Genomic DNA, 27,411 nt, shown 5'->3' on the forward strand with positions numbered 1-27,411 from the left:
GAAGCATTGCAGTCAGCTTTGTTGGAGGATGATATTGTTTGGATGAAGGAGAATACTTAAGGTTATCCCAGCCTTAATTGTCTTGAAGGTGGCATAGAGAGGCACATTTGCTCGTGTATGGTCCTTGTTGGGGGTTGATTTCCCTCCATTCATAAATTAGAACAATTCTGAGATGAGTTTTGGCATACATCTGGCATTGGAAAGTGGGAAGCAGTGGAATACGTGATGCTGTTTTTCTCCCACACCAAAAGACGTGCTCTAAGTTTGAAAGTGCTTCGTGCCAGGGATGTAGCTCCTGGGCCCTGGATCTGGCTGCTGATGTCTGTTCGTTGTAATGGACTTCACCAGTGTAACCCTTGTCGTACGTGGAATAGTCAGTGTGTGGGGACTGTGGGCCCTGCTACAATAGGGCTCTTACAGTTTTATGGTTGAAGGACAGATAAGATACGTTAATGAAGAAAGAGAAAGCTAACTAGGTAGCATTTGTGACAGCATTTAGTACTGAGCACTTCCACAAGTGCTGAGCTCTCTGTTTTTCCCAGCACTGTTTTCTGCCTCAGGCAATGTAGGGTCAGATAGATCTCCGTGGAGCTCCACCAGGAAACTGCGTGAGATGCTCACCAGGCAGAAGTTAGACTGTGAGACATTTATACTTCTCCTTAGTGTCTCCTCCTATTGTTTTCCTTCTGATGTGTAGATCTTTACTCCATCAGACGTTTGAAGGAACTGCCTCACCTCAAGACCTGCCTGGCCAAACTGGAGGAGGGACAAATATTTTGGAGATACAATTTTTTTTTTTGCGGCGCTCAGGTTCCGGCTGGATCTTTCATTAGCTAAAGCGTGTTGTCCTCTTAAGCTTTTCAGGTACAGCCCATGGGAGAGAGGTTTCATTGTTACGCAGCACAATGTGACTATGGCCCTGAAGTTCCTGTGAGCTCATGAAATACGATGTTCCAGCTTCCTCTTTACTGTTTCATTTATTACAGATCCTCAGGAAGCACAGTGCAAAGTGATAGAGGAAATAGTGTGAGTGAGTTATTTTGTAATCACAAAATAGAGTATCTCAATTTTCTATCTGGCCTTTTAAGTGTTCTTAATTTCCCATTAGTTTTCTATATGGTCCTCCCCACATTTAATTCTGTCTGGAATTTTTCTAATAAAATGACGAAAGAGAAAATTAAGATGAAATCTGAAGGTACAGGTTACTGATATGGAAGTAGAAACTCACAAATGGAGAAATGGCAAAGCTGAATGTGGTTGCAAGATGTTCTTTCCCTTTACGCGTTTCCCCTAAAATACATTGTGGTTAAGTAGTGGAGTATTATTGCAGTAGTGTTGGTTTTGCATTCAACTGTCTATTTACTGCTTTTTCCTACATCTGTATTCTTTTAGAAATTGTGGTATGCTTGTACATACAAGTTAGAGAAGTTTGAGAATTAATGGCAGGTGTGACACTGATTTCTTCCAAGCAACTCTCTTAAGAGGAAAAAGACCTGGTTGCATGTGCTCTCTTCTGCAAACCATCATAAAGAATCTGGAAGGGGTCTCAGGCTTCACAATCCAAGTTTCGCTCACAATTCAGTTTTGCTTTTCCTGGTTGGTTCTAACTGCAGAATCAAGTTTGCAGCATAGACATGCATCAGGGTTGTGGTACAGCTGCTGGCTGTGTCGTAACTGGGGAAGGACCTGTCTTTGGGGCATTAGTATTTGACTGGAGAAGAGTAGTCAGAATTCTGGCTTAATTTGGAATCCTGATACAAAAGTTGTGCAAGCCCACTGCTCTTTGTAGGTCTGCTGTTCATAAAACTCAGAGCAACTGCCTTCGCAGGATACAGGATCAGTCTGTAAATAGTATCTGTCCCTCTTCTAGATAGGGTCTTCTAGATTTCCAGTTTCCGCAGAGTTCAGAGATGCTGGTATTCAGGTTATTGCCTTTTTAAAAATATCTATTTTGAGGCTTACAGCTTGTATTCATATATAGATGAAGTTAAAAAAAAAAAAGAAATGAAAGTTTCTTTTCTGAAAACAAGTTTAGTATAATGAGGAATAGAAATAGTTCTTAGTAAGCAGATGGTTAGAATTAAGTCAATATAAGGAATTCATCAAAGAAAAGCTACATCAGAAATATATAGTACAAAAGTACTAATAAATTTATTTTTGATACTAAAATTAATTTTTAAATATTGCTATTTTCCCCTAAAGTTCTTAATTTAGTCATTGTTTTATTTGAAGTTTTTTAGTCTTAATGGCAAAAGAATGAGGTTCCATGAAGGCAGCGTGAAGAGCACTCCCCAGAAAATAAACACTGGATCTACTTTAAATAAAAGTAAAAGCTTCAAATTTCAGGAGTTTTGTATTGTTTCACTTTTTTGACCATCGCTACCCAGTAGGGGTAGCATTTGAGCCAAGTTTCCAAGTAAAATTCATTTTTCAACTTAGATAAAGAAGAATAACTTTTCTGAAAAGCAGGAGAGGAATTTGTCCTGAAACCTTAGTTTTGTTGGGAATGGTGCCTCTGATCATAGTGGTCTAGGTGTTGACTTAGCCAGAGAGTGCTGAATTGCAGTCTGTGGTTCTGGCTGTTGCTTGATGTGGTGGCACTGGCTGAAGGGCGGTGGTACTCACTTGGAGAAGGGACAGGTCAGGTTTTGGTGCAGTGTGTGGTGTCCTGTGTTCCCAGAGGCTGTTCTTGCTTATTGTTAACCTAAAGTAGGTGAAAGGGAGATCTGCCTGTAACCTGAGGCAAGAGGGATGCTTACTGCTTAAGTAGAGAAAGAAGATGTGGTAAGTCACATTCCTATAATACATAGCGGTCAGAGATTCAAATTATAATGATGACTTACTTTCTTGAAAACCCCAGATCTTGTGAACTTGTGCCATGGCATAAGTAAATGTGGTGTGAGCAATGCTTCACTGGAGGAATCTCAGACACTTCAGCAGAAGAATTGTCTGTAACTAGTGATTATTTTCTCTCCTTCATTTTATGTCAGCTGGTTACAGCTAGAATTTCTGTGCTGAAAACTTTGTCTTTTCAAAGTAGGTGGTCTCTGAGTAGGGAGCAATTCTGTGGTTTTCTGTAGTACCCAAGGAACAGGTAATTTTTGAGCGATAACTGAGGGGAAGCCTTCTTCAGAGCTACTACAGCTGCTGTTATCTTTGTTGGAGTCTTAGTGATAACTGGTCAGCAAAAGCCACTGTATAATGAGATTAGACTTGTTCTTCTAAGTTCTCTTATCCAGATCCCTTACTAATACTCTGTAGACCTCCAGGCTGAAAATCAGTGCTCTAGTTGGATAAATACGGACTTAGTCCAGATACCTCTTTGACATTATTTTCTCTTCTGATGTTCCTAAGCATTGCAAGAAACTTCGTTGAAAGGGGTTTGGCTTTGCCCATCACTGTCATACCAGTATGTCTTTCCACAAGGCTGATATGAGATTTGTAGTGACTTTGATCTCAGAAATAGTTTCCATAGATATTATTCCATTTGTTGGATTTGAAAAAGATTAAAATGTTGCATGTTAGCCATGATACCCATGATATTTTTGGCTGGAGGAGGAGAGCGGAGTGGAGTGAGCAGGGAGACAGAAAGTTTTCATGTTTCATTATTTCCTGGTATTTTCAAAATGTTGTGGGTTTTGCTGCTGTACTCCATATTCAAAGTAAGTTTGTGTTCAGAATACATGAGAGGAAATGGAAAAATTTCCTGACATTGTGAGAAGAAATTATTACTGAAAACAGACTGCTCTATAGGAGCTCAGGTATTTCAGATGTGCTGTGCAGTCCACACATCGATTGTTTCTACTCAGTTGCTGGTGTTGCCTTGCAGTTGGAGACAGCTTCTCACTGTAAATTGACCTGAATAAAATATTTATGATATTGCTTATTTCTAAACTCTTACACCATTACAAATACATAGTTTGTGTTTTGAAGGTTCTACTAACTGTGAATACGTATACATGGTATCTGTGCTTTGTAAATAGTAATGTAGTCATAACTCAAAATGCAATTTTCAAGCTTATTAAGCATATGTAAGGATTTTCTACAGACAACACAGTTATTTAATTGTATCCCAGATGCTGTGGCTTTATTTATACAGCCTCTTCTCTTTTTAACCCCCTGTCATGGGGAAGACCAACAGCATGATCCTGCAATCACTTGGTTACTTCTGGGTGGACTGTATTTGCTCAGCTGAGGTCCTGCAGTGGCAAGATCAAGTCAGTTAGCTTCATCTAAATTCTTTTTACTGTATAAGGCAAAGGGTCTGCTGCCACATAGCAAGGAAAAATCTTCCTTTGATTTTTGGGAGGGACTAACTTGCTTTCCATGAGCTGAGCAAACCTTTATTTTACAGTATTTTGATGGGGATGTTCTGAATTCACTAGATAGTATTTCTAATGCCATAATCTTCAAATTGTCTTTAAAACTGCAAAGTTAGATTAGTATGAAAGGTTACTGGAGATTGTGAAACTCAGTTTTCTTTTCAAATGGTCAATATCCAATATATTTTACTACCAAAAAAAAAGGCTACAACCCAGAAGTCAATGCAAGGTATTTTAAATTGTCTGTTTCTGCCACTGTATTTCCAAAAATGAGAATAAAAATTGTGTGGTGATACAGTACAGCAGATTTAAAATGACTATAAGACAATTGTATAGCAATGAGAATTTGTTACTTTCCTTTATTTTTCCACTTTTAATCTCTGGAGCTTCAACAGCATAGGACATAATTTTGGATGCAAATTTGATGCTTTGAAATGTGCTCAATCAAAATTCTTTTAAATACATGTTTTGTATGTCATAGTAGATGTACTTAGGGGAATGTAATTCTGCTGTTTACAACATTGCTGGTGGTATCAATCTGAGAATGTAATTTAACCCTTATTTTCTATGTGGTTTACAAAACAGTATCCCAATAACACTGAATATATAAGACTGAATACATAAATGCTGAGTTTTAACTGCTCATTAATGGGCTATAGAAAACACCTTTTAATAGGGTAAGTGGTCCTCTAAGTGAATACAAAAAATGAACCCCAGCCTCACACAACTTTAAGTAAGATGCAGCAATAGTTTTAAGTAATGCAAGTGCCTTTTGAGATGGGTGACAATAGGTTTGTGCTGTAAGAGTGCCACACTCATCAAAACATGTGATAACTGTTTATTGTAGTTAAAAGATCTCACTGAGGATTCTTTGATTTTGCCATGATGATGTGCTTTTCTTCCTGCTTTCTTATTATCAAAGACAATTTGATAGGTTTAACAACCATTCTCTTAATGGGATTATCAGTGTGCTTTGCTTATTAATAGCTTTCTTTTTGGAGACACCAGAGCACAAAGCCTTTATTTTTTTGTTACAAAACTTTGAGAAAGCAGATGAAACAGTAGGCAAATTCCTAAGGTTTTGGTTTGTATCTGCTTGATTTTCTTTTTAATGTTCCAAACTGTAGCAGTTGAATAATATCCCTGCTGTATAATTCTTCTTAGGAGTTTTATATTTCTGAAACTCTTTAGGTCTTCCTTTATTTATTGCATATTTTGACTTGAATGTTTGTCACCAATAATAGATTGTGGCATGAAAATAATTTAGAAGGAGCTAAATTACATAAACTGTTTCCATATCCTGCTCATTAAGAGCTATATTCAGTTTAACTTTTTAAAAAGGATAGAAAGAATGAAGTAATGAAAAATAATTTGCTTTGGGTAATTTCTGGATGCTGTCAAAACCTCAGCATTATTTTCAAAGAATCTCCATGGCATTGTATAATATTTATGTTAAAACATGTAAAACATAAATATCTTCTGGAAAAGTATCTGTTTTTTTTTTTTTTTGGCTTAATGATTTGTCAGCATTACATAAAGAAATCATAAGCCTGTAGTTTTAGTTGCTGATTATTTTTCAGACATATTATTAGACAATGTTTCGGGCTCCTTTACCTAGGGAAATGAATCTTATATGATAGCTCTGCCTCCCTCCTTCCAATAACTTCTGAGCTAATTTACTCTCCTGTTGTCAGCTGAAAACAAAAGTTTTCATAGAGGAGAGAGGTCCCCCACACACCCAGTAGATTAAAAAGTGTATTGTAAGGGGCAGTGTAGTGTATTAGACATCAGTTAATTCACAGGAAAGCATTTCTGAGGTATTGGTAAGCTGCAATTTTAATGGACAGTGAATGTATTTTTCATCAGAGATCTGTAAATAAAAGTTTAGGATTAATCTGTGTTAGCATTCTATTTTTTTATTTGATTTGATTGTCAGAATCATTTTAATAAAGCATCATCTGGCCTCTTCTAGCTGCCCTTTTAATAGACTGTTAAGACATGGGAGTTGCTAAGTCACAAACCTCCCAAGAACATGACAAAGGTCAGAGCCTTTAAACTGCTACAAGACTTGGAAAAAAATCTTTTTAAAGCTGCCTTAAGTGTGTGTAAATACCTCCTTAATAAATGTGACAAACATTTCTTTGGAAAAGTAAATAACCAAACTACTGCACAATATAATAATAAATATTAGAAGGCACTTAAGGATTGTTGTATTAATCAGATTCCTTGAGTAGCTAACCATTTCTAACCCTGTAATTTTGCACAGAGCGACAGTGCTTCTTGCTGTGCAATTAACTGATTTATTAACAGCAGAGTTTGTTGGCTGCTGGCTGCCTTGATGGCCTTGCATTTATTTCCCATGTACGTCCCAAACCAGCAGGCTCGGGCCAGGGTAGAAGGCAGGCAGTACTTTGTCCTCCCCAGCCAGCTGCTCCACAGGTACCCAGAAGAAATGGTGATTAAGTTGCTGTGGGACTGCTTTGTCCAGACTTGAGCAAAAGAGTCTTTTGATGCTGAGAAAACACTGTAGACAGATGTTCTTTTGCAGATCCAGCTGTGCTGGTGGAATAAGTTCCTAGCTCAAGCTCTCAAATCATTTCTCTTGACTAGAAGTGTGAGTTTAACAACTTTCCAGCCCATTTTCAGGGCAGAGAAGAGTAACTCCATCAGAGTGAGTAGATTGTTCTTTGCTAACTTCAGCTGAATTGGGACAGAGCTCTGACGAGAGCAGCTGGTGTGAGGAGCTGGCAGGCAACAACACAGCTGTACGCAGAGTGCTTCAGTCCGCAGCCTTGCTGCGTCTGCGGCTGCAATTAAAGATTTGACGATGAGGCCTTTTCTGCGTTCCGGAGTAGTGCCAAATCAGCATCGGATGGCCATTGCCCACACCTGCAGTCAGTGTTGACCTTGAGGATGTTTTCAGAGCTGAGCTGCTTTCCGTTCCCACCACGTACTTCAGTGGGCCTTGGGTCTACTGGTACCAACACGGTGTTGCCCTGAGCAGGAGGCCTCCCAGGAGGAGCTGCTGGAGGCTAGTGGGGGCCCTGTCCAGTTCAGGCCTTCGACTGGCAGGGTGGTTTCTCATGTCTTGATCCACATCTTGGTGGATCTGTAGGGCAGAGTAGGCATAAATGCAGTGACAGCAGGCTGTTTGGTGCTAGCACATGGTGTCCCTGCGGCTCAGTTTGCCCGCTCATGCTGCTGGCCACACTGAAAAGCCGTGTGGATGGTGTCCACTCAGAAATTGCTAAATAGTGACAAGGCCAAGAAGAGAACCCTAATCTTACTTGCGGAAAACATTCAAGATACTAGTTACTTCTTCATAGCTATTTGAACTAGAAGGGTGAAAGCAGTACTAGCAGCTCTCAAGGCAGCTGTAGTAGCGTGTCAGCCATAGATGAGGTAATTGACATTTTCACTTATGTCAATAGGCAGAGATTAAACAGGCATAAAAAGAAATTATCCATTAAGCACTGTGATCCAGTCCATGGTTCATAGTACCCAATTAGTTTGTACACTGAGGGATTATCTGAGTTCCTCCTTACACTGTAGTTGTGTCACGAATAACTGAGTGGATTTGATTTACAGTAGTGCTACAAGAACCAATAAGTGAGAATTCAGTTAAAATGTTTTTAATGTAACTTGCTCTGACCTTGACTTCTTTATAAAATTCAACCACTATCAAGAGTGTGTATTAGGTTTGTTTAGACTTCTGAATCTCTTTGCCTTCAAGAAGTGGTATCTAGTCTGTTGTTCCCTTCAGCAACACTCAGGCAAGGAACACCATTTCACCCATGCTTGTGGTGTAACTACAAGGTTGATAGTTCTAGCATGGTTTGTTGATCAGTAACAGACTGTGACTAAGCTTATCGAGTGTCTAAACACAATATTCAACACCATTGCAATCACCTTGTGTGTCTGAAGAAATCCAAAAATTTTGTATTGGTGTGTTTGGGATGTACCTTTCCTTCAGCTGAGCATCCTCTAGTTCTTGTTTCAATCCAATATTAAAAAAAAATATATATATATGATAAAGTAACCCAAGACCTGTTACTTGTCATCACCATGGCTTTAGAAGGAAATTGATGCTCATTTAGGTTATATAAGATAGATAGCACTTACCAAAGGAAGTGAGTGTGTCATACCCAAGCCAGAGAGGGCTGCATTCTTAAGTGGCCTCCAGGTAGATAGATGCATAGTAAGATTTTCTTCCAGGCATCTAGGAATTTGGGATTTAACTAGGAGTTTGGTGCTTAAAGGTGATTCTAAATGTTCTCGTAAGTGCCTAAGAGGCCTTTGAAATACTGGTCTATAACCACCACTTTGTAATTTGTTATATGAAGGTCACAATCTTTCATTGAAATATGGCACTTTCTTGTCAAAAAAAGTACAAAAGCTTCAAAGATGTGGAATGACTTGCATTTGGTTCTCACTGTAAGGAGTGGGTGTCTTTAAATTGCCTAATATATTTCACAGCTGATCTACAGCAACTGAAAAGAGCAAAGCATAAAAGGAATAGTCTAGAAGTGCAGTGCTAACAACAGCAGAGTGATTAAAACTGTTTAGAAGGATTTCTTTTACAAGTAATGGTCCTTAGAAAGAGTTGGCAATTTCTTCCTTTCTGGTTCCTAATTTGGGATATCTATGAGCAATTAGAAGGTGCCTTTCCTTATGCTTAGATGGAAGCTTGCTTTGGTGTCTGTTAAATCCAAGTTTAGAATATGAACGTCAATTTTGAGATGATGTTAATAGCCTCAGTTGACACAGCATTTCTTCAGACTCCTGGAACGTGATCTTAGTGTGCAGTATACTGTAAATAAGACAATCTTGGAAATTCAGAAATAATTATTTCTAAGCAATGAGAGCAGTTACAGCCCCTCCTGTTGCCCAGTGACTCCCGTGGGGCTCTTGGGGGCTCAGCAGCCTCTCATGTGGGGCTGACAGCAGGCAGTGGGCCTGGCTGCGGTGGGGCAGAGGGCTGTGCTCCTTGCCTGTGCTCATCCCAGGGTGGTTTTGATCAATCTCCCAAAGATCTGTCGAGTGCTACTTCTGTGGCAATAACCTGAACGCCTCATGCCACAGGAAGGTTAAATGGGGGGCCAGTCATTTCAATTCTTTAATGGCCTATTTTGGTACATACGTTGTAAATGCCAGCAAGTAGTGTGCGCAGTGTTTTGAATACTTTTAAGTACTTTTTTTGAATACTTTTTTTGAATACTTTTAAGTATTAAGATTTTAAGTACTGTTCAAGAAAATATGGTTGATTAAAGAAAAGACAGCCTAGATAGTTTGTCCAATGATGCTTGTGGCCTGGTGTACCTGTTTCATTTCTAACAGTATTTAGGTAGACAGTCAAGGAGTACTGGGTCTCCTGGTTATCCAGCAGGAGTGCTGGTAGGAACTAGAGGACATTCTTCAATTTAGTATTTCCTGAAGAAGATTAAAGTGTACTACAAAAATTTTTGAAGCGTAGGGGTCTCTGCTAGCTCACGTAGGTGGAGTTTTGAATGAGTAGGCTGTCATTAGTATCCCAGAGGATGCTACCGAAGGAGGTTGGAGGGTGCTGCGTGTACCACGAGCATTGCTGCAACTGCAGGGGTCTGGCGCAGAGCAGGTGGAGGGCAGAGCTCCTGCTGCCACAGCCCTGCCTGGCCTGGCAGATCCCGTTCAGATCCTGCAGCTGCCTGTAGGAGTATTGCTGTTCATCTGCAGGCGAGTCTTCCTACGTTTGCTTAGATAGCTGCCAGTTAAGCTCTTGGGTGGCCTTGCAGATGAGTTGTGGCCTGCAGTGTGATTTACTGGGAACAGCACAGGTTTTAAAAATGATTTTTCTGATACTGTCTGTAAGTAATGCATTGTTAGAGGAAAAAAGTATGTTATATATCTGTATTTGCACAATACTTACATTTGTTTAGAAAAAAATGTTTCTAAAATATCTTGAATATTTATTTTAATACACTATAGAGGTAAAAAGAGGTAAAACTGTTGTGAGACCTCAAAGGAAACATCTGTCTTTTTCCCTCAAAAAACAGGGGGACTACTTGTCTTAATTTATGTGGATACATTCTCATTTCTTGCAGTCTCTCTGTCAAACCTAGGAGCATTTTTCAAGTGGAATTCAAAGATTCTGTTTATTTATCCAGGTTTTTTAAACATCTGCAGCCTTCTCTGAGAAGCAGTTTCAACTGCACCGCTGGCTATTTGGCAATCTCAAGCATGCTTGCTGTGCATATTCGATTAGACTCGACAGCGCATGCCTAGCAAACTCCATGTCTCCAGTAAACATCAGATTGAGCTGTGTGTGCACGGTATGCTCCAACAGCCTGGAGCTCTGGACTTACTGAACCCACAGAGCTCTGTGCACAAACACAAATTCTGGATAGAACTGCTACAACCCTGCCAAAAATCCTGGGTCTTTCTTTGAACAAAATTTTCCAGAGCCTTCAGTTTTTCCAAACTTATCTTCTACATCTGTGCCTTGGTCATGAAAGAATTGTATGATCTTTTTTCCAAACATACTAAGCATTCATGTGCCAAACTATCTCATGTGGTTTTTGAATGCCAATCATTTGTGAACAGTCTTTCCTATATGCGTGTGTGTGTGTATATCCATGGGGGTCTAAAATAAACTAATATAGTAAATGCACTGTTCTTAATTGCCTACCTTTTATGTTTGCTTGTTTTCAACAGGCAGAAATACTCAGTGTGCTCAGTCACAAAAACATCATTCAGTTCTATGGAGCTGTCATTGAACCTCCAAATTATGGCATAGTTACAGGTAAGCATTTCTCGTCTGACCTTCATCTTGATTCTGTCAAACTCTGATGTTAGGAAGTATTAACTTTACCCAATTCCATTGTTTTCTTACTGTTTTGGCCTCCTTTGAATGTTACAATGCTCAGCACCACCTACCTCAACATGAATGGGAGTGCTGGAAGTGGGAACCATACTGCTAGCAGTTGGATCCCGGGGCATTCTTAATGCCCAAATTCAGCACTCCTTTAGATGGAAGCTTTGACTGTGTTTTCTTACCCTTTTCTGAGATTTTCAAAAGTTCTCGCAAGCACTGTGAAAAGAGAGAGAGAGAGAGCTTGAGGCTGAGAGTCTGCTCAGAGCAGAGTTGCACCATGAATTCTGCCTGTACTAAAAAAAAAACATGAGAATCTACATTGTGAACTTCCCTACCATAGGAAGAGCTTGAAACAGAGTCAGGGATTTATTAGACACCATAAGACAATTCCCATTATTCACTAGAACCTGGGTTTCATTCATTCTTGCATTTCTAGAATTATGTGGAGGTTATTTTTAAGTGTGTGGTAGTGGCGGTGTTTTTCTTATGACCCTTTTAAGCTTCCTTCTCTTATCTTAAGAGTTGGTACAGATAAAAAAAAATACATTACAGATGATGGTTTTTTTTTTTTTTTTTTACCTTTTCATGTACAGGAGAAACTAGGTAAGACGGTAGCAGAAAATACACCTAAAGCAAAGAAATCTACAATCTGCAGAAACAATGTTTGGAGAGAGAAAAAACATGAAAGTGTGGATTAGGGGATGTCTTTCAGTAGGGCTGTAACACATCAGAGAATTTGACTGTAAAGAGTAGTGTACTGACAAATGCATCTGTTACAAATCTAAGGGTTTTTAATGAAGATTTTTACCCTTGGCTTCCACTATTTACTTGTCCACTTTGTGTACATGATTATTGGGCTGATGCTCAGCAAGCACTTTTCTGTACTTTTCTGTTATCCAGTGCATACAGTGGTAAAGAAGTTGGGAATGTTTTTCCTGATCATTTTTACAGAAGAAGAGAATTCCCTTGACTCGATCATAATGCTCTTCTTCAAAAAGGACTTCTTTACTTTAGGCATAGAGGACATTTATCTCATCACCACCACCTATATAAGGTTTGCATGTGACACAGTGTAGTATCAGTTTGAAATGCTGCCATTTAGTTTTTTACTGTTCTCAGAATCTTTATGAAAGACAGGTTTGGAGCATGTATTAATGTACTCAGCTCTTTCTCTTCCCATACAACATTTTCAGAAACCTCTGATTAGAGAGGCAACCTTCAGCACTGCAGTTCTGTTTGTGTGGCCTCAGGCATAGGGTTGGTGCAGCTGCCAGGAAAAGGCATTACTATCACAGAATTGTCTAGGTTGGAAGAGACCTCAAGATCATCCAGTCCAACCTCTGACCTAAGACTAACAAGTCATCCACTAAACCTCGCAACATCCTTATAGTCCTCCCGAGTGGCCCGCCCTCCTCTCCGAAAACTTGTAAACCCTCTTTTTTCTCCTAAGCTCAAGCCACAATTCTCTGTTCAGCCAGGCCGGTCTTCTTCCCTGCCGGCTCGTCTTTGGGCACGTGGGGACAGACCGCTCCTGTGCCATTAAGATTTCCTTCCTGAAGAGCCCCCAGCCTTCCTGGACTCCTCTGCCCTTCAGAACCACCTCCCAAGGGACTCTACCAAACAGTGTCCTGAACAGTCCAAAGTCAGCCCTCCGGAAGTCCAGTACAGTGGTTTTACTGGTCCCCTTCCTGGCTTCTCCAAGAATGGAGAACTCTACCATTTCATGGTCACTCTGCCCAAGACAGTTTCCAACCACCACATCTCCCACCAGTCCTTCTCTGTCTGTGAAGAGAAGGTCTAGCGGGGCACCTCCCCTGGTAGGCTCACTGACCAGCTGCGTCAGGAAGCTATCTTCCATGCTCTCCAGAAACCTTGTTGGCCTTCCCGCTGATCCTAACCCATAGGGACTCACCCTTATCATTCCCAGCCTCAAGTTCCGCAACATCAAAACTCTCTCTGATATAGAGCCACGCCACCACCCCTTCTATGCTGCCTGTCCCTTCTGAAGAGCCTATAGCCAGACATTGCAGCACTCCAGTCATGAGAGTGGTCCCACCACGTTTCTGTGATGGCAACCAAGTCGTAGCCCTGCACCCGGAGACCTGAACTGCCGCAGTTTTGAGCGGGCAGTCGGTCTGGGTGTGCACAGACTTCCTGGAGAGCGCTGTGCCTGGTGTACACCATTGCAGCTGAGCTAGCGCTAGACCGCCGGTAGAGGAGGTGTTCGTATGGGCGGGGGGGAGCGCTCTGCCCTCTCTGCTCGCCCTAACTGCTGCGCCCCGCCCTGCCACGCCCTAACTGCCACGCCACGCCCTAACTGCCGCGCCATGCCCTGTTTGCCAGTCCTGGTCACTGCGCTCCTGCTCACTCGCGCTCCCTAGGGGCAGCTTTTGAACAGCCGGGGAGGGGGCGCTGCTGGCTCCGCCTACGCCTCCTTCTCGCCTCGTTCACCTCCCTCACGAGGGCTGCCGGGTCCTGGCGGCTCCCTGGAGTGGGCTTGGTGCCGGAAAAATTAGCCCTGCCTGTCTGATCCCCCGCTCTGCTGCAGAATGCGTCTGCCCTGGAGCCAAGTGGCACAGGGCTGTGCCATCATAGGTCTGTCCCACCACAAAGCAGGTCTAGCTGTGGTCTGTCACCTCCTGGGCAGAACCTGGTCTTTATGAATGTAGATAGCACCAAGCTGTCTGTAGGCAGTATCATCTGCTTGTTGACCTTTGCTGCCCTGGCCAGGGCTTCATTTTAGTGTAAGTTTCTCCAGGAGCTTCTGCTGCAAAGGGTCCACCCAGCATCACGTGCTGGAAAAAAAACACAACTTCTAATCAGCTGTAGAAATCCCCCTGATTGTGGACAGAACCGGTGAAAATTCAGTTATTTCTACCTGTGTCTTAGACCTCCTGTTATCACAGCAGATGGCAGTGTAATCTGGTGGGAGCACTTGTGAGATACAGAGCTGCTGTACCTACAGGCATGTCAGGCTACTGGAGGTCGCGGTGTTGATGAAGCCAGTACTACGGGGGTGCATGAAGGGTGTCCACAGCCTGCACCAATTGGAGCATGGACTGGTGATAACATATCAGAAAGGAACTTAAATACCTGGTTTAAGCAATAAAAATAGTAGAAAGTTAATAAGTCAGGTCATATAATTATTTGTAATGTAAGTTTAATAAGTGTAAACCAGAGAGCAGACTAACAAAGCAAATGTGTAATCAACACCTCAGAATGATGTCTGGATCAGAAAGTCCTCAGTTTGATCTCACAAAAGGTCAGTGTTCAGAGAAGGTCATTTGACCTGCTTGCCAGTCACAGGACAGAGAACAGCTAAAGTGGTTTATTATGTCATTGGGAATGGGGACTCTTTAACTGTCTGTGGGAAGGAGACTATACTCTGTGTGGTCCAACCACTTTGCTATTTGAGAAGCTCTGAATCCATCCTGGCTAAGGAAAAACATTTTATTTTTAAACTGCATTGGGTTCTCCATGCAACTTCCAAGGAGTCTAGAGTCCCTTGGGATGGAAGGGGAGCAAGGCTCCATTTCCCCAGTTTTCAAATGGGAGCGTGGCTACTGAGAAAAGAAATGCTAATTGTGCTTGACTTATCTTTTAGAGAGATGTTCGCTCCATGGTCTTCTGGGTAGTTTTCAGTGCTGCAGTTTCAATCTTGTGTTTAGTCAGAGATCCATGTCTTGAAAGAGAAAATCCCAAGCAAGAAATCCTAAGAACTTAATAATTCTTGAAAATGATGGAGATTAGGGCATTCAGCCAAGCATTGGCATGTGCTAAGTATTGGCTGTACATAACATCTTATGTGGGATTGTCAAATAGTTCTCTGAGAATGCCCCATAGGAACGAGAAAATCTACATGTGCAGTCAAAACATGTTTCCCCCACTGGGATGTATGTCAGTGTTACTGCTCATCATCCAGCCCCTCGAGCTGCTGACATGAATCACATAGTTCTAGATGTCGTTGACTGCCAACAGCAGTCTTGATGTCTAGCTTTCAGATCTGGTTTTTGATCACTGCTGCTTCTTCCCTAAAGATTCTTGCAGCTTGTGTGTCCCCTCTGTGCAGAAGCATATGATGTATCCCACAGGGAAAGGACAGTTTGCTATTCGCAACTTTTCTTTCTAAAGCAAATACCTCTTATCCTTTATTGAAAAAAAAAATACCCTGACAATATAATTTTCAAATCTATATCCCTCTTGTAAAAACCCGTGGCACAATAGGTACAGAGGAGAAATACTAAAGGATTGAGCTGTGTTGCTTGAAGATTGCTTGTCTCCATTCACACAGAGCAGTGAAGGGCTCAGGGATCTCAGTTATCCCTGACCCTGGCAGATCAAATTATGCATTGTAAAGGCATGCAAAGTGTCCAGCCAGCCTATTCCTGAAGAATCCATTTATAAGATATATAATGACATCATGGGTAAAAAAAGCTGATGTTTTAATTGAGTAAATGTGCAGGTCAGCAGCTTGGTCTTCTTTCGGTGACATCAGAAGCAGCGTGCCTGTCTCCTGCAGGGGCTACTTGCAGCTGATGGTCCTGCAGCAATGAACCAAAACTAACTTACCACTAGCGTTTGCTTGCAAGTGACTTCCTATTTACTCCCTCTTTCCTTTCATTTAGCGATGGGATCTTCTCATGTGGCCTCCCATATTCTAGGCTGCAGATTCTGTCTTGTCCCAGAGTTTCCTTCCCCACTCAGTAATCTCCCCATGGTTTCAGTTTCGTTGGTGATGAGCAATGTTTGCTTTGTATGCATTTACCCTACGATGATCTATCATTCATTGATTAATACTATTACAAACAGCAATCCAGATATATTTTTGTTGTCTTAGGTGGGATGGATTTTGTTGCTGCTTTCAAATGGCAGAAATTAGGCATTTCAATTGTATACCAGCTGGTTTGCCTCATTAGCTATGAAGATTTGGGGAATCTTGTTTTAAATTCTGCAGATTGCCCAAAGAGCACACTGAACAGCCTTTGGAGACAGGGGCAAAAGGCTTGGAATTGCTTCTTGCATCCCCTTACTCTTTGTGCTACTTGGACTACACACAGCAGCGTGTGCTCACTCTGTCCTGGCAATCAGAAAGAAGAAAATGTATCAGCTTCTTCAGCTGATGAGCAACATCTTGTATTTGTTCATGGTTCACCAAAAAAAATAAATAAGCATAAAGCTTATTTGGGAAATTACAGTAAATACTAAACAAAGAAGCTACAGCCTTTAGGCTGCTGAGTGTGACCTGCTGCACATGGAGATTGCCCAACTTTGCTTTAGTGTTAAGTCCATAGTTTCTTCCTTTCATTTTTTGTTAATGAATAAATTACTTGATCTGCTCTATTCTTGGATGGGGAAGTAGGAAATTTATTTTTTTTATGTCCCTTTCTACTTGCAAACCTGTTCTTCCTAACAGAACACCGTATATTTAATACCTGATTTAACTTTTTAGAAAACAAAATAATTATCCTTTGTTATGGAGCATAATTTAAACACAGTACTGCTGATTAGTGGGGAGTATCCTCTTTGAAATAATAGGGGAGATCTGGTACCACCAATCTCATCTGTTAACTGCTGTTCTGGTTGGGAGAGGAACGTTCACTGTTTAAATATGGAAGAATTTCAAGCTATATAGAAGTGGCACTGTGGAGGTTTCTGTTGTTTCCAGTTCCCCATTTAAAAGTGTGTAGGTGTAATGAGCTTGGTATTCCAGCTTGCAGCCCTGTGAGCCCTGAAAGTCAGACTGGATTCTGTCTGTCACACTCGCAAACACTGACAGGCCAAAAAAGCCTTTGTTTCTACCTGCATGATCCTGCTGTGGGTTTCTGTAGGTGTAGGTGAAAGAAGTTAGGAAAAGCTTCTGTTGATGCTGAATAAGGAGTGTAAGAAAACATCTTGCTTTCTTAGCTGTGCTGACTTGCCCTAGGCCAACAGAATATAAAGCAGTGAAAGCTTAACACCATTTGCATGTCAGCTGTAAAGTCACAAGTGGACTAAACTGCTCAGTGGCGTGTTACCATTTTTACATAGGTCTCTCTCTGAACAGAACTATCCTTCATAAATCTTTAAAAAGAAAATAATCACCAGAACCTTTTACTCCAGAATTTGAACTGCCTTGCCTGAGCTCTCTTTACACTAGAGCTTTCTAACGCCTTTTAATTTTAAAGCCTGTCATTATAGATTATTTTACATTTCTTTTCCTGTAGCAGTAAATTATGTCTGTGCTGGGACAGCCGGAACAAACTACTACTCTCCTACTACGCTACTAATAACGTTTGCTGCTGAATGCAAATTCTCTGTCATTAAGCTTGAAGTTGGCTGCTTTCTGCAGCTGGCAGAGTTTCTATTAGATCTTTGAATTTAGGTGCAGTGTTTAAAACTGTCATGTGCTTTTTTTCCTTTTTTTTCTTTTTTTTTTTCTAATAGAGTATGCTTCTGCTGGCTCACTGTTTGATTACATTAATAGTAACAAAAGTGAAGAGATGGATATGGATCATATCATGACCTGGGCAACTGACATAGCTAAAGGTAAGCAAGACCAGGGTATGTTATGTCTTACACAGTCAGCAGGGTGTAAAGCTGGAGATTCTTTCCCTATGAAGTCAGAAAAGCTTTTCTATACTTCCTTATTCAAATTGCCAATAAAAGAAAACAAACAACAACAAAAACATCAAGCATTCACTGTTTAATATGTTTCTTGATTATTTTGAGTCGGAAATCATTTCAGGAGTGAAAATGCCTTCTGTGAGCCAGTTTTACTTATGGTTTGCCCCTAAGTCCCAAGAGGATAATCTTGCTGATGTAGTGTAATTATGAGGTAAAGTGCATAATTATCCTTACATTTTATTTGAATTGGTATATTTAAGGAAGCTTGTTCTCAGTAAACATACTGACATTTTTCATATAATGATACAGAACAAACTGTTCTGTCCTTTGGGTTCTCTGTGACCACACAAGAATTAGTGTAAACTAATGAACATTAAATTCATACCATTCATTTCTCTACACATTGGAGAAAATAACTAAATATGACGTTAAAAAGCATTAACATACCATATAGGTGCTCTGAGAGATATATGAGCTTTGCTTAGTGATTTTTACTCAAACAGGTTATGGGGACCTTTGCTTTTCTCGCATCCGATCAATACAGCCTGCACATATGCCAGCCTGTAATGAGGATGAGTAATGGGGCCTAAAAAACATGACTGCTCATAAGTGAGGCCACCCTCAGCCTGCCTAACAAGACTGTTCTCTTGTTTTGTGTAGGAATGCACTATTTACATATGGAAGCTCCAGTCAAAGTAATCCACAGAGATCTGAAGTCCAGGAATGGTAAAGTAGCAAAACAATAAAATGCTCTGTATTTACTGTTACCTGTAATTGTAGCACTCAGATCTGTACCTGAGCTTTGAGAATGTGCAAAACACCTTGGCTGTCAACAAGCTGCACTGGCTGTTGCTGTGGCACAGAAAAGTCTATTTCCTTCTCCTCCCTCCTCTCTGTTCTGAAGCTGTTGGAGCTCTACTACTGTCCCTGGCGTCATTTAGAGCATTGTGGAGGGCTCTTTTCAAATTGTGTCTGGCTGACCGTGATTGTGTCCATCTTATCAGCTGTCAGAGATTGCCTGGACACTCCTCACTTGTTTTTTCTATTCAGAACTGTTGAGTACCAGGAAAGACTGGCATGCACCAGACACAGTAGACTGGATAAGACCTATTATTTCCTATCTGAAAATCTTGTTTTTGTCATGGCCTGTTTTGTGGTTTGACAGATAGTCATGCTTTTGAGTAATGCACACTCAGCATAGAGCTGCACTGTTTAGACTGTACTTGGCAGTTGACAAGCATTTATGAAATTTGCTGAATATTGATTTGAACTGAAACATTATCTAGTAGTGGGACAGGAGGGACTCAATTTTAATAATCTGCACAGGGGAATCATAGTTACAAGAAAACTAGATCTAATTTCAGTTGTAAATTATCTCCTTTTTATTTATTTATTTTTTCATTTAACAAATCTTTTCGAGAGTTTGTTGTTAAGCCTAACTGCTACATTGGAGACAAGGGAGCTTATCTGTATTTTAGTTATAGGTGTGTTGCTGTCTTTGAACTTAGTAAGACCTGAAAGGCTTTGCAGTTGTTCAGAGGCTTTCAGGTATTCAGCAGATGGTCTCCAAACCTGCTCAGAGAAACCAGGACAATTGTGAATGTCTGCATATTTGGGTGCTCACTGAGCATGGAATTGCTTTCTTGATAAAGTGCAAACTTTTTTTTTTTTTTTTTCTGTGAAAACATATCGCATTTGTTTTTAAAGGCATTCTTGTAACCTATTGTTTTTTTTTTCATTTTTAGTTGTTATAGCTGCTGATGGCGTGTTAAAGGTATGAACACTTTAATTATGTGAGGGATGCTGCTACTTGATCTTTTGATGGCTGATAAATTAGGTTGACACTCTACTATCTGTTTATTTTTGCCAGATCTGTGATTTTGGTGCCTCAAGGTTCCACTCACATACAACACACATGTCATTAGTGGGCACTTTTCCATGGATGGCTCCAGAAGTCATCCAAAGTCTCCCAGTGTCTGAAACATGTGACACATACTCATACGGAGTGGTAAGTGCCTCTAATTTCTCTCTGCATAGTAGCAGAACTCCAGTGTAACAGAATTCATGGGATGCAAGAACAACAATTCTAAATAAGGACAGCAAAAAATATCACACTTTTTCAGGCCTCACCCATAATTTATAATTACGTGTTTAAAAATGATAGGAAGAACAGTCTTGCATGTTTGGTAAGGCCCATATCTGATTAGATTAGCAGCATGCCAGTGTGAAAAATGCATGCTTTACCGCAAGTATTCAGCATATGTCAGAAGGCTTGCAGGAACCACTGAGCAATCTGCATCATTAATCTCTGCTTGTGCTTTAGTGAAGCAGAAGAGAAAAAGGTTGTATTGTAATAGGTGTATACCAGAACTGCCATAAAATGGAGTGTCACTGAGTTTATATCAAAAAGGTAGCCACTTTTCTATGCTTAACTGTTTAAAAGATTCTGGTATCGTTACCTGGTAGCTGAGAAAATAGAGGCTGTACCTCTTGTGGAGGTAGAGGCCCAATCTAAAAATACAGAGAATGCCAGCATGGTTTTGTCATTTATATGAAGGAGAAATAATCAGTAATAGTGCATTAGAATGTCAGATTTGTAGGTAGAGTCATGTGAACTATTTCACTTTGTCCACAGTCAAACTCTAAATTGGTTTTGCTCTGCAATACAAAATAGGATAGAAAGAGTACTGGTCAGACCAATTATGAATCTTGCCCCATAGCCTTTCCATGACAGCAGTAATTAATACTTTGGGAGGAAAGAAAAAGGAAGTGGGGTTATAGTCTGCATGCGTATCTGTTTATATAGCTTTTTGGGTTTAGGTTCCACTGTTGGTGACAGAATGGGGAGTTGTTTCAGAACAATATATTATAAAATATTGCCCCTTTCCCTTTGAGGGGTGGGAAGAGATGTAAGGGATGCACCACTGTATTTTTAAACTAGCACCTATGGTCTTACATAGCTAAGCTTATGTCACGGTGGAAGGCTACATAGATTACATAAACTTTTTGTCAAACATTTGTTTATAGTGAAAAAATATGAGAGATGATGTTGGGGTATCTTACAAATGAAAGGTTGACAGTTTGTAAGGGGAAAGAAGAAGCCTATATCAGCAGATTTAAAAACCCTTGCTTAACTAGGGCACAAACAGTAATAGAACATAAGCTAACAAATGTAAATGTTAATGTGAACTGTTACTGGAAGCAATCACATATTATCCACTGAAGGGAAATATTCCAATTCCAAAACAAAGAAAAAATGTTAGAGGAGAAATTCCAGAAAAGGTCTTACAGTTCAAGACTGCTCACATAGTCATCTTGGTGTGAATTGACTTCAAGTAACATTCTAGGAGTGGGAGAAGGTAAGAAATCGTTTAATATTCTATCATATCAAGTATTACCAGATGTGTAGGAACAGTATGTCACAGAGTTTACTTTACATCCAAAAAGTAAAGCTCCTTTGACACTTCTGTTCTTGAAGCTAAAACTGAACTGCTCTCAGTATGAAACCAGTTTAGTGTTACTAGAATATTTTAATGTGGTTATGGGTGTATAGTGCTACCTCAGTATGCCTAATAATATTTGACCCACATTTTTTAACATACTGTTTTTGAGCTAATGTGCTCTACTGTGGGTAAAAGCTTATGAATTCATAAACACTTAGAAATCGTTTTATAACTCCAATGCTATGTCTTGGAACACCATTGTTTTCAGAGGAGATTCAGGGGTAGAAATGAAGAATGGCAATGGCCCAAGTTCTCAGTTGATGAAATTACTGACATAATGGAGTTGTCAGAAAGCAGGAAATTGTCAGAATATAACTTTGAAAGTTGGAGTCTCCCTGCTATAAGTGTTGGATTAGCAAAGAATTAGTTAGGAGACTGAAAACAAAAAAAATCTTAGAAGGGGTATTTTTGTCTTGTCAAATGATTATCATCTGTAAAAACAACATTTAAAGAATCCTTTTTCAAAGTGTAACACTTGCCAGCAGCTTTTGTGCTAGAGAGACAAATCTGCATTTCTTCAGTTAAAGGCTTGTTAACAAAGAACAGAATCATTTCAAATGTAAACTAATAAGATGCTAGGAATAGATATTCTGTTCATGGCATTTGTTACCATTCCTATAAGTTTCTTTAATTTGTTATCTTTTTTTTTTTTTTTTCCTTTCCTGGCTGGCTTTTCTTTCTACAAACTAATCTGTGATTTTAAATATTCTGCTCAAGTCTGAGAGCACTTTTCCTGTGAAGTGTCAAAGTCTTCCTGTACATCATAAGTCCAATTTGCTTCTCACCTGAAATGAACTTCCCTCTTTGCAAACAGTTGCATATGTATTTGTAGCTAATGTTCATGTTAGCTTCTCATGCTCTTCCTGGGTGGATAAACAGTACTGTATATTCTATTTGAGATAAACAGTAAGTAATACATAATACAGCCTAGGAAATGCTAAAGCTGAATATTCTAGGAGATTTATTATGCCACAAAGATAGATTTTGAACTTCCTTTAGCCATGCTGTGATTCACTTTTCTAATCCATTTCCAAATCCATACTCTTGAGCAAGTGCCACAAGTGATCTACCCATAAGTTCACTCGCATCAGTAAGGATATCACATCAATGTCTGCATTGCTCAAAAATGATTTTCTGCTTCTCTTCAAGATATGGAAGTGTCTGTGGAGCTACAGTGTTCTCTCTAAAAGCTGTTCTGAAATCATGAAGATAGATGCTCGGAACATGTTAGCTTGGCAAAAGTGTTTGTAGTGGATGGTAGTGTGTGTTTGTGTACCTGTATAAGTACACAATGTAATTTTAAATGCTTACAAGAATGAAAAAGTAAAAGCATTAATTGGCTATTGGTAGCACAGAGATGAGTTAAATGTAGCAGCTGTTGCACTCCTAGCAATAGTTCATACATTGCTTTAGCTATGAGGACATATGTTATTTATAGAGGGAATGTTGGCCAGCTTCAGGGGTTATCCCTTACTCTTTTTTTGAAAAGAATTATGAGATCTTTAACTTCCACTTGGATCAATCCAGAGGAGACTGACCTAATTTTCATGGCAAAGGGCAGTACCTCTAAGAGAACAACGCTTTCTGCTCATGCTGTACTTCTGATAACTGTGGCTCCTGATCCTCATCTGTGTACACTTTCCTATGAAGAGAAAGCATTTCTTTTTTTTTTTCTTTTTTTTTTTTCAGTGAAGGTTTTCCATGCTTGTTGTTGTTTTTCCTCAAACTACTTATTTGGATGTTCCCTGTCCTGTATGGCACTTTCAATTTTTGTTGGCTTCGCATGGGGGTTGGCATTTTTTTCTTTTCTTCTCTAGATTGTTGTCACATAGATGACAGGATAAGAATTGAAATGCACAGCTGACCTGACAGAACTGAAGACATTTCATTCTTATCCTCAGCTTCATGTATGGAAAGAACATTCGTACCTTTATCTCTCACTTTATTTCTCTGTATGCAGAGATGATCCTAACATCTTCACATGCCACAGCTTACAAACCACTACAAATGATCTCAATTTGTTTTCCATCACCGTATCTAACTTGGCTATTTCTCTGTGAACACCTGCTGTCTGTCATCAGAGGGATGTCATGTGATCAAGAAAGCAGGTGATCTTCACCATCAAAGATGGGAGTGGAAGTGAATCATGTCAATCTCTCAAATTATACTAGAAAAGGAAGCTAGGTTAGGTTCTGTATGATAGGAGCTGAGGACCGAGTTCAGAAAATGGTCAGAGTGTATATTGCAATAAAGAGGCCAGGGTAAGTCAAGTTCAGGTGCGTTTTCTGCTGCTGAATGACCCTGGGGACAGGAAGCAGCGAATGGGAATACAGAAGATACCCATTTGATGTTGTTTTGTTTTTGTTGTTTTGTTTTGTTTTTGTAAAACGAGTAATGCTCTCATTCATCTTAGCTTATGATTCAGGGTAGCTGATTCATGAGACAGGTTGACGGTCCTATGAAACTGGAGATACTGACACGTCATCACTGGAAGGAAGATCTTTTTCTACACCTTTGGCCTGAATATAAAATTTATGTTGTTTGAATGTTGCTCTAAAGCTGTGTAAATCAATGCAAGGGTTTCTGGCATGCCAATTTTTGTTGTTTTTTTTTTTTTTTACTTTCCTATCCTCTTAGTGATAAATAAAGCATTAAGAAAAATTCTTCATGTCTAGTCAGACAGCTTTTTTCCTCTCAAACTGTGTGCAGTATAGAAGTATTTTAAGCTGTCACTGTTGGTTAGGAAAGTAGTGATCCATACAGGCAGTGGAAATAAACACTAAAGGTGTCATGATAAAGGAATTTGTTGCAAAATGTTCTGCACAGACTTACGTGCATGAATGAAACTAGACAACCCTTACAATTCAATCTTCTGAAAGAAAATAGAACAGTAGAGTTTTCCAGCTCAGGGCTCTCAGAGACATTTAATGTGTATTTCATTGTGTTCTGTACTTGGAAGAAGTATTTAGATACTGCTTGCTCTATGTGATGTGCAAACTTGGGTTTCTTCTTCATGGTTTCCTATTATTCAAATGAGCTGGTTCTGGAAGACTGCTCCACTGCATGTTTGATTTGGTCCAGGGTTTTTTGTTTTTAAACGGTTTTGTACACTGCTTCTCTGACTGAAGTACCTTGGGCTGCTAAATTATTTCATTCTCTCACAGTTAAATGTCCTTCTCAACCAGTAGAGAGGTGAGAATTGGAATTATAAATCAAAGTGCTTTTCTTCTTCTAAGGAGAATGGGTTGGGGCAAACAGGAGAAATGAATAAGTCTATGAATAGCTTTCCTCATATATTTTTTATTCTCAGGAAAACTGTTCTTTTACTTATTTTTCCAAGATATATTTACCTTTACTATTCAGTCTTCTGACTCAAGCAGAATTATTCAAATAGGTCTATTGATGGAGTACCCTGTTCACTTGATTAAAGGCCCAACTCTGCTTCAGTGCATTTTTTTCTGCTTGAGCAGCATCTGCCAATATTCTCTCATTTTTCTTTTAATTACCTTCATAGTTGGCCAGAATCCATTCAAAATGATGTAGCTGGAATGAGCCTGGGTACTAACCCAGCCAGTGAGGATGTAGAGACTTGCATAAGGCTCTTAATACATTTGGTCACATGCTAAATAGATTATGTCATTTATTGTTGTTGTGTTTGGCATGTGAATGGAAGAAAGTTTCTATGCAGACATTTGTAACAAGATAAGTATATGAAGGTTCTGATAAAAAATAGACACATACAAGTGAAGGTACAAAGTGCCTGTTAATTTGATTGAATGCCAAGATGTAGTCCCTGTGGCAGAAAAACAAGTTAGGTTCAATGACTTGCAAGCCTCTTTGGTGATGCCAAACTCTTTTCTACAGAGCAGCTCAGATTCTCATGTACCGTGTTACTAAAATGCTGAAAGCGTGTGAAATTAGGAGGTTTTTTTTGTATCTATGATTAGTGTGTCCATAAGATATGGACAGAGAATAGAATAATTGTCAATAGGCTGTATATTGTTTAGTTTAACATAATCACATACTTGGGGATTAACAATTACGTCTTTGCTTGCAATATTATATTTAATGTTTTTGTAGGCATTTTATAGGAGCAAAATACTTAATGGATCAGATTCTGACTACTTAAAAGCACTAGTTGCAATCATAAATAAATATTTTTAAATGCAAAATGACTGAAAAGCAAAGATGTGTCTACTTGGGGCTGAGAAGGAGTGGAGGAGTTCATTGTCTACCCAAGTCTCAACTGCCAAATGTGACATAGTGTACAGAGAAAGTAAAAAGCAATTCCCATGGCTCTCACAAAATTGCAGGCATTAGACCCCACACAACCCATTTTTTTATCTGGGTTGTACTGTAGAGGAAAAAGCAAAAACATCCAAATTAATTTAGTCAGAGTATCTTGCACACAAACAGTGGTCCAAGTTCCTGCAAATGGTTACTGGTTGCCTGATAATTGGATACAGAATAGTGCTGTATCAAGGTTTAATAATGTATTTTAAATACAAAGTACAGAAATAAAAATTCTTTTCTTTTTTTCTGTTCCAGGTTCTCTGGGAGATGCTAACAAGGGAGGTCCCCTTTAAAGGCTTGGAAGGATTACAAGTAGCTTGGCTTGTAGTGGAAAAAAACGAGGTAAGACTACGTTTCTACATTCAGGTACATAGATCAGAAAACAGTATTGGGGTTTTGCAAAAGACTTTTTCATCTTCTTCAAATTGAAAGTAAGTTCACGCGTATGGAAAGATTAGCAGTAGGAGCTAACACAAAGGGTCAAAGTGATGTTATTCCTCATGAATGGACCCTTTACATCTAATTGTTGCAGCTTCACGTCGTGATGCTGTAGATCAAAAATTGTACAAGTACTGTACTAGTTTCTCAGTCTCAATTGTAAAACCTAGGGGTTTGTTCTTAGTGATGAAAGAAGCCATTGCGTCCAAGGTAGGGGAACAGTTTAACTCCATCTCCTGCGTTTAGGACATCTTTTTACTGGCCGGGAGTTGATATATCTGTAAGAGACCTTCAGCTACTTCAACTTAACTCTCCCAGCAGGAGTCACTATAGTACAAGAAACTGCCGCTTAGATGAAAATTTCAAAAATAAAAGAAGAAAAAATAGTTTTAAAAAAAGAGAGAAATTACAGTTTTGCCACCTACGTTCAACACTACATTGAAGATGAGCTCCTCACTGGTATCGGCAAGGCTGTGGCATAGCTGCAAGCCTCCTCATGCAGAGTCTTTCCATTTCAAAAGCACTTCAGTGGTGTAAACACCGTTTGTACAGTGTCCCCAGCCTCGCTTTTCTTCTTCTCACAAATTGAGGCTTTCAGTTAGTTGGACATGTGAGCGTATATCTGAACACATAGTCCCTTGATATCAAAGACAGTAACTACATTTAAAAAACATTTAAAGTTGTGACTGTACCACACACAGACAAGCATGGAAATCCTCCACAAAGATGAAACCTCCTCTATCTAGACACAGCGGAAGCTTGGGAAACATTACAATGGTGAGGCAGTGCCTGTACAATACAGATTTCTATTATTCTACATAAACTGTTTCTCAAAATGCTTCAGAGTTAAACAGTAGAGTTAGGTTTCCTCCTCTTAGTTTAATATTTTTTGTTGGTGTTTTTTTTTGTCTCTTTTTTTTCTTCTGCTTGAGATTAATTCCAGTGAGTGATACTGTGATATACTCATTAGTTGGAAATGCTACATTAACAGTCTGAAGATTATGACCGTGGTCATCTACAGTGTGTAGCAGAGCAGGAGGCACAGTAAGACTCTTTCTATTAGTTTAGGAAGAGCCTCATCTATCAGTTTGAAGAAGGTGGAACCATTAAGACTTCCATCAACAGTACTACATTCTACTCTAAATGTACAGGTTTATGGAAGGGACACATAGTGGCATTGGGAATGTTGTAAAGAGATTCAGTCATATAGTGAAAGATGGCACACATTTCTCTACAGTTTTCCAGAGTGAGGAACTGTGTAAAATATAGTATGAGAAAAATGTGGACGTGACAGCTATTACACTCATGGCTGGAGAAATCTAAGGGTTGAAATTTTCAAAGCCAGCAGTATATCTGCCAGGTACCACTAGCCAGTTGGTACCATCTTCTTTGTAATTGTTCC

At 39.7% G+C, this 27,411-nt stretch overlaps 1 protein-coding gene across 6 annotated transcripts in view; it reads left to right on the forward strand.

Annotated features, from left to right (window-relative positions):
* Window positions 1-27,411, forward strand: part of MAP3K20 (mitogen-activated protein kinase kinase kinase 20) — a 92,609-nt gene that overhangs the window by 18,857 nt on the left and 46,341 nt on the right. For all 6 annotated transcript variants that reach the window (XM_027461181.3, XM_027461183.3, XM_027461180.3 and 3 more), the window contains exons 3-8: window positions 11,013-11,100; window positions 17,596-17,697; window positions 18,436-18,501; window positions 19,521-19,549; window positions 19,646-19,783; window positions 25,827-25,913. In XM_027461181.3, the coding sequence (XP_027316982.1) occupies window positions 11,013-11,100; window positions 17,596-17,697; window positions 18,436-18,501; window positions 19,521-19,549; window positions 19,646-19,783; window positions 25,827-25,913 (510 nt within the window). The remainder of the gene's footprint in view (window positions 1-11,012; window positions 11,101-17,595; window positions 17,698-18,435; window positions 18,502-19,520; window positions 19,550-19,645; window positions 19,784-25,826; window positions 25,914-27,411) is intronic.

The sequence above is a fragment of the Anas platyrhynchos genome, chromosome 7 (assembly GCF_047663525.1).
Source record: "Anas platyrhynchos isolate ZD024472 breed Pekin duck chromosome 7, IASCAAS_PekinDuck_T2T, whole genome shotgun sequence".
Lineage (NCBI taxonomy): Eukaryota > Metazoa > Chordata > Aves > Anseriformes > Anatidae > Anas > Anas platyrhynchos.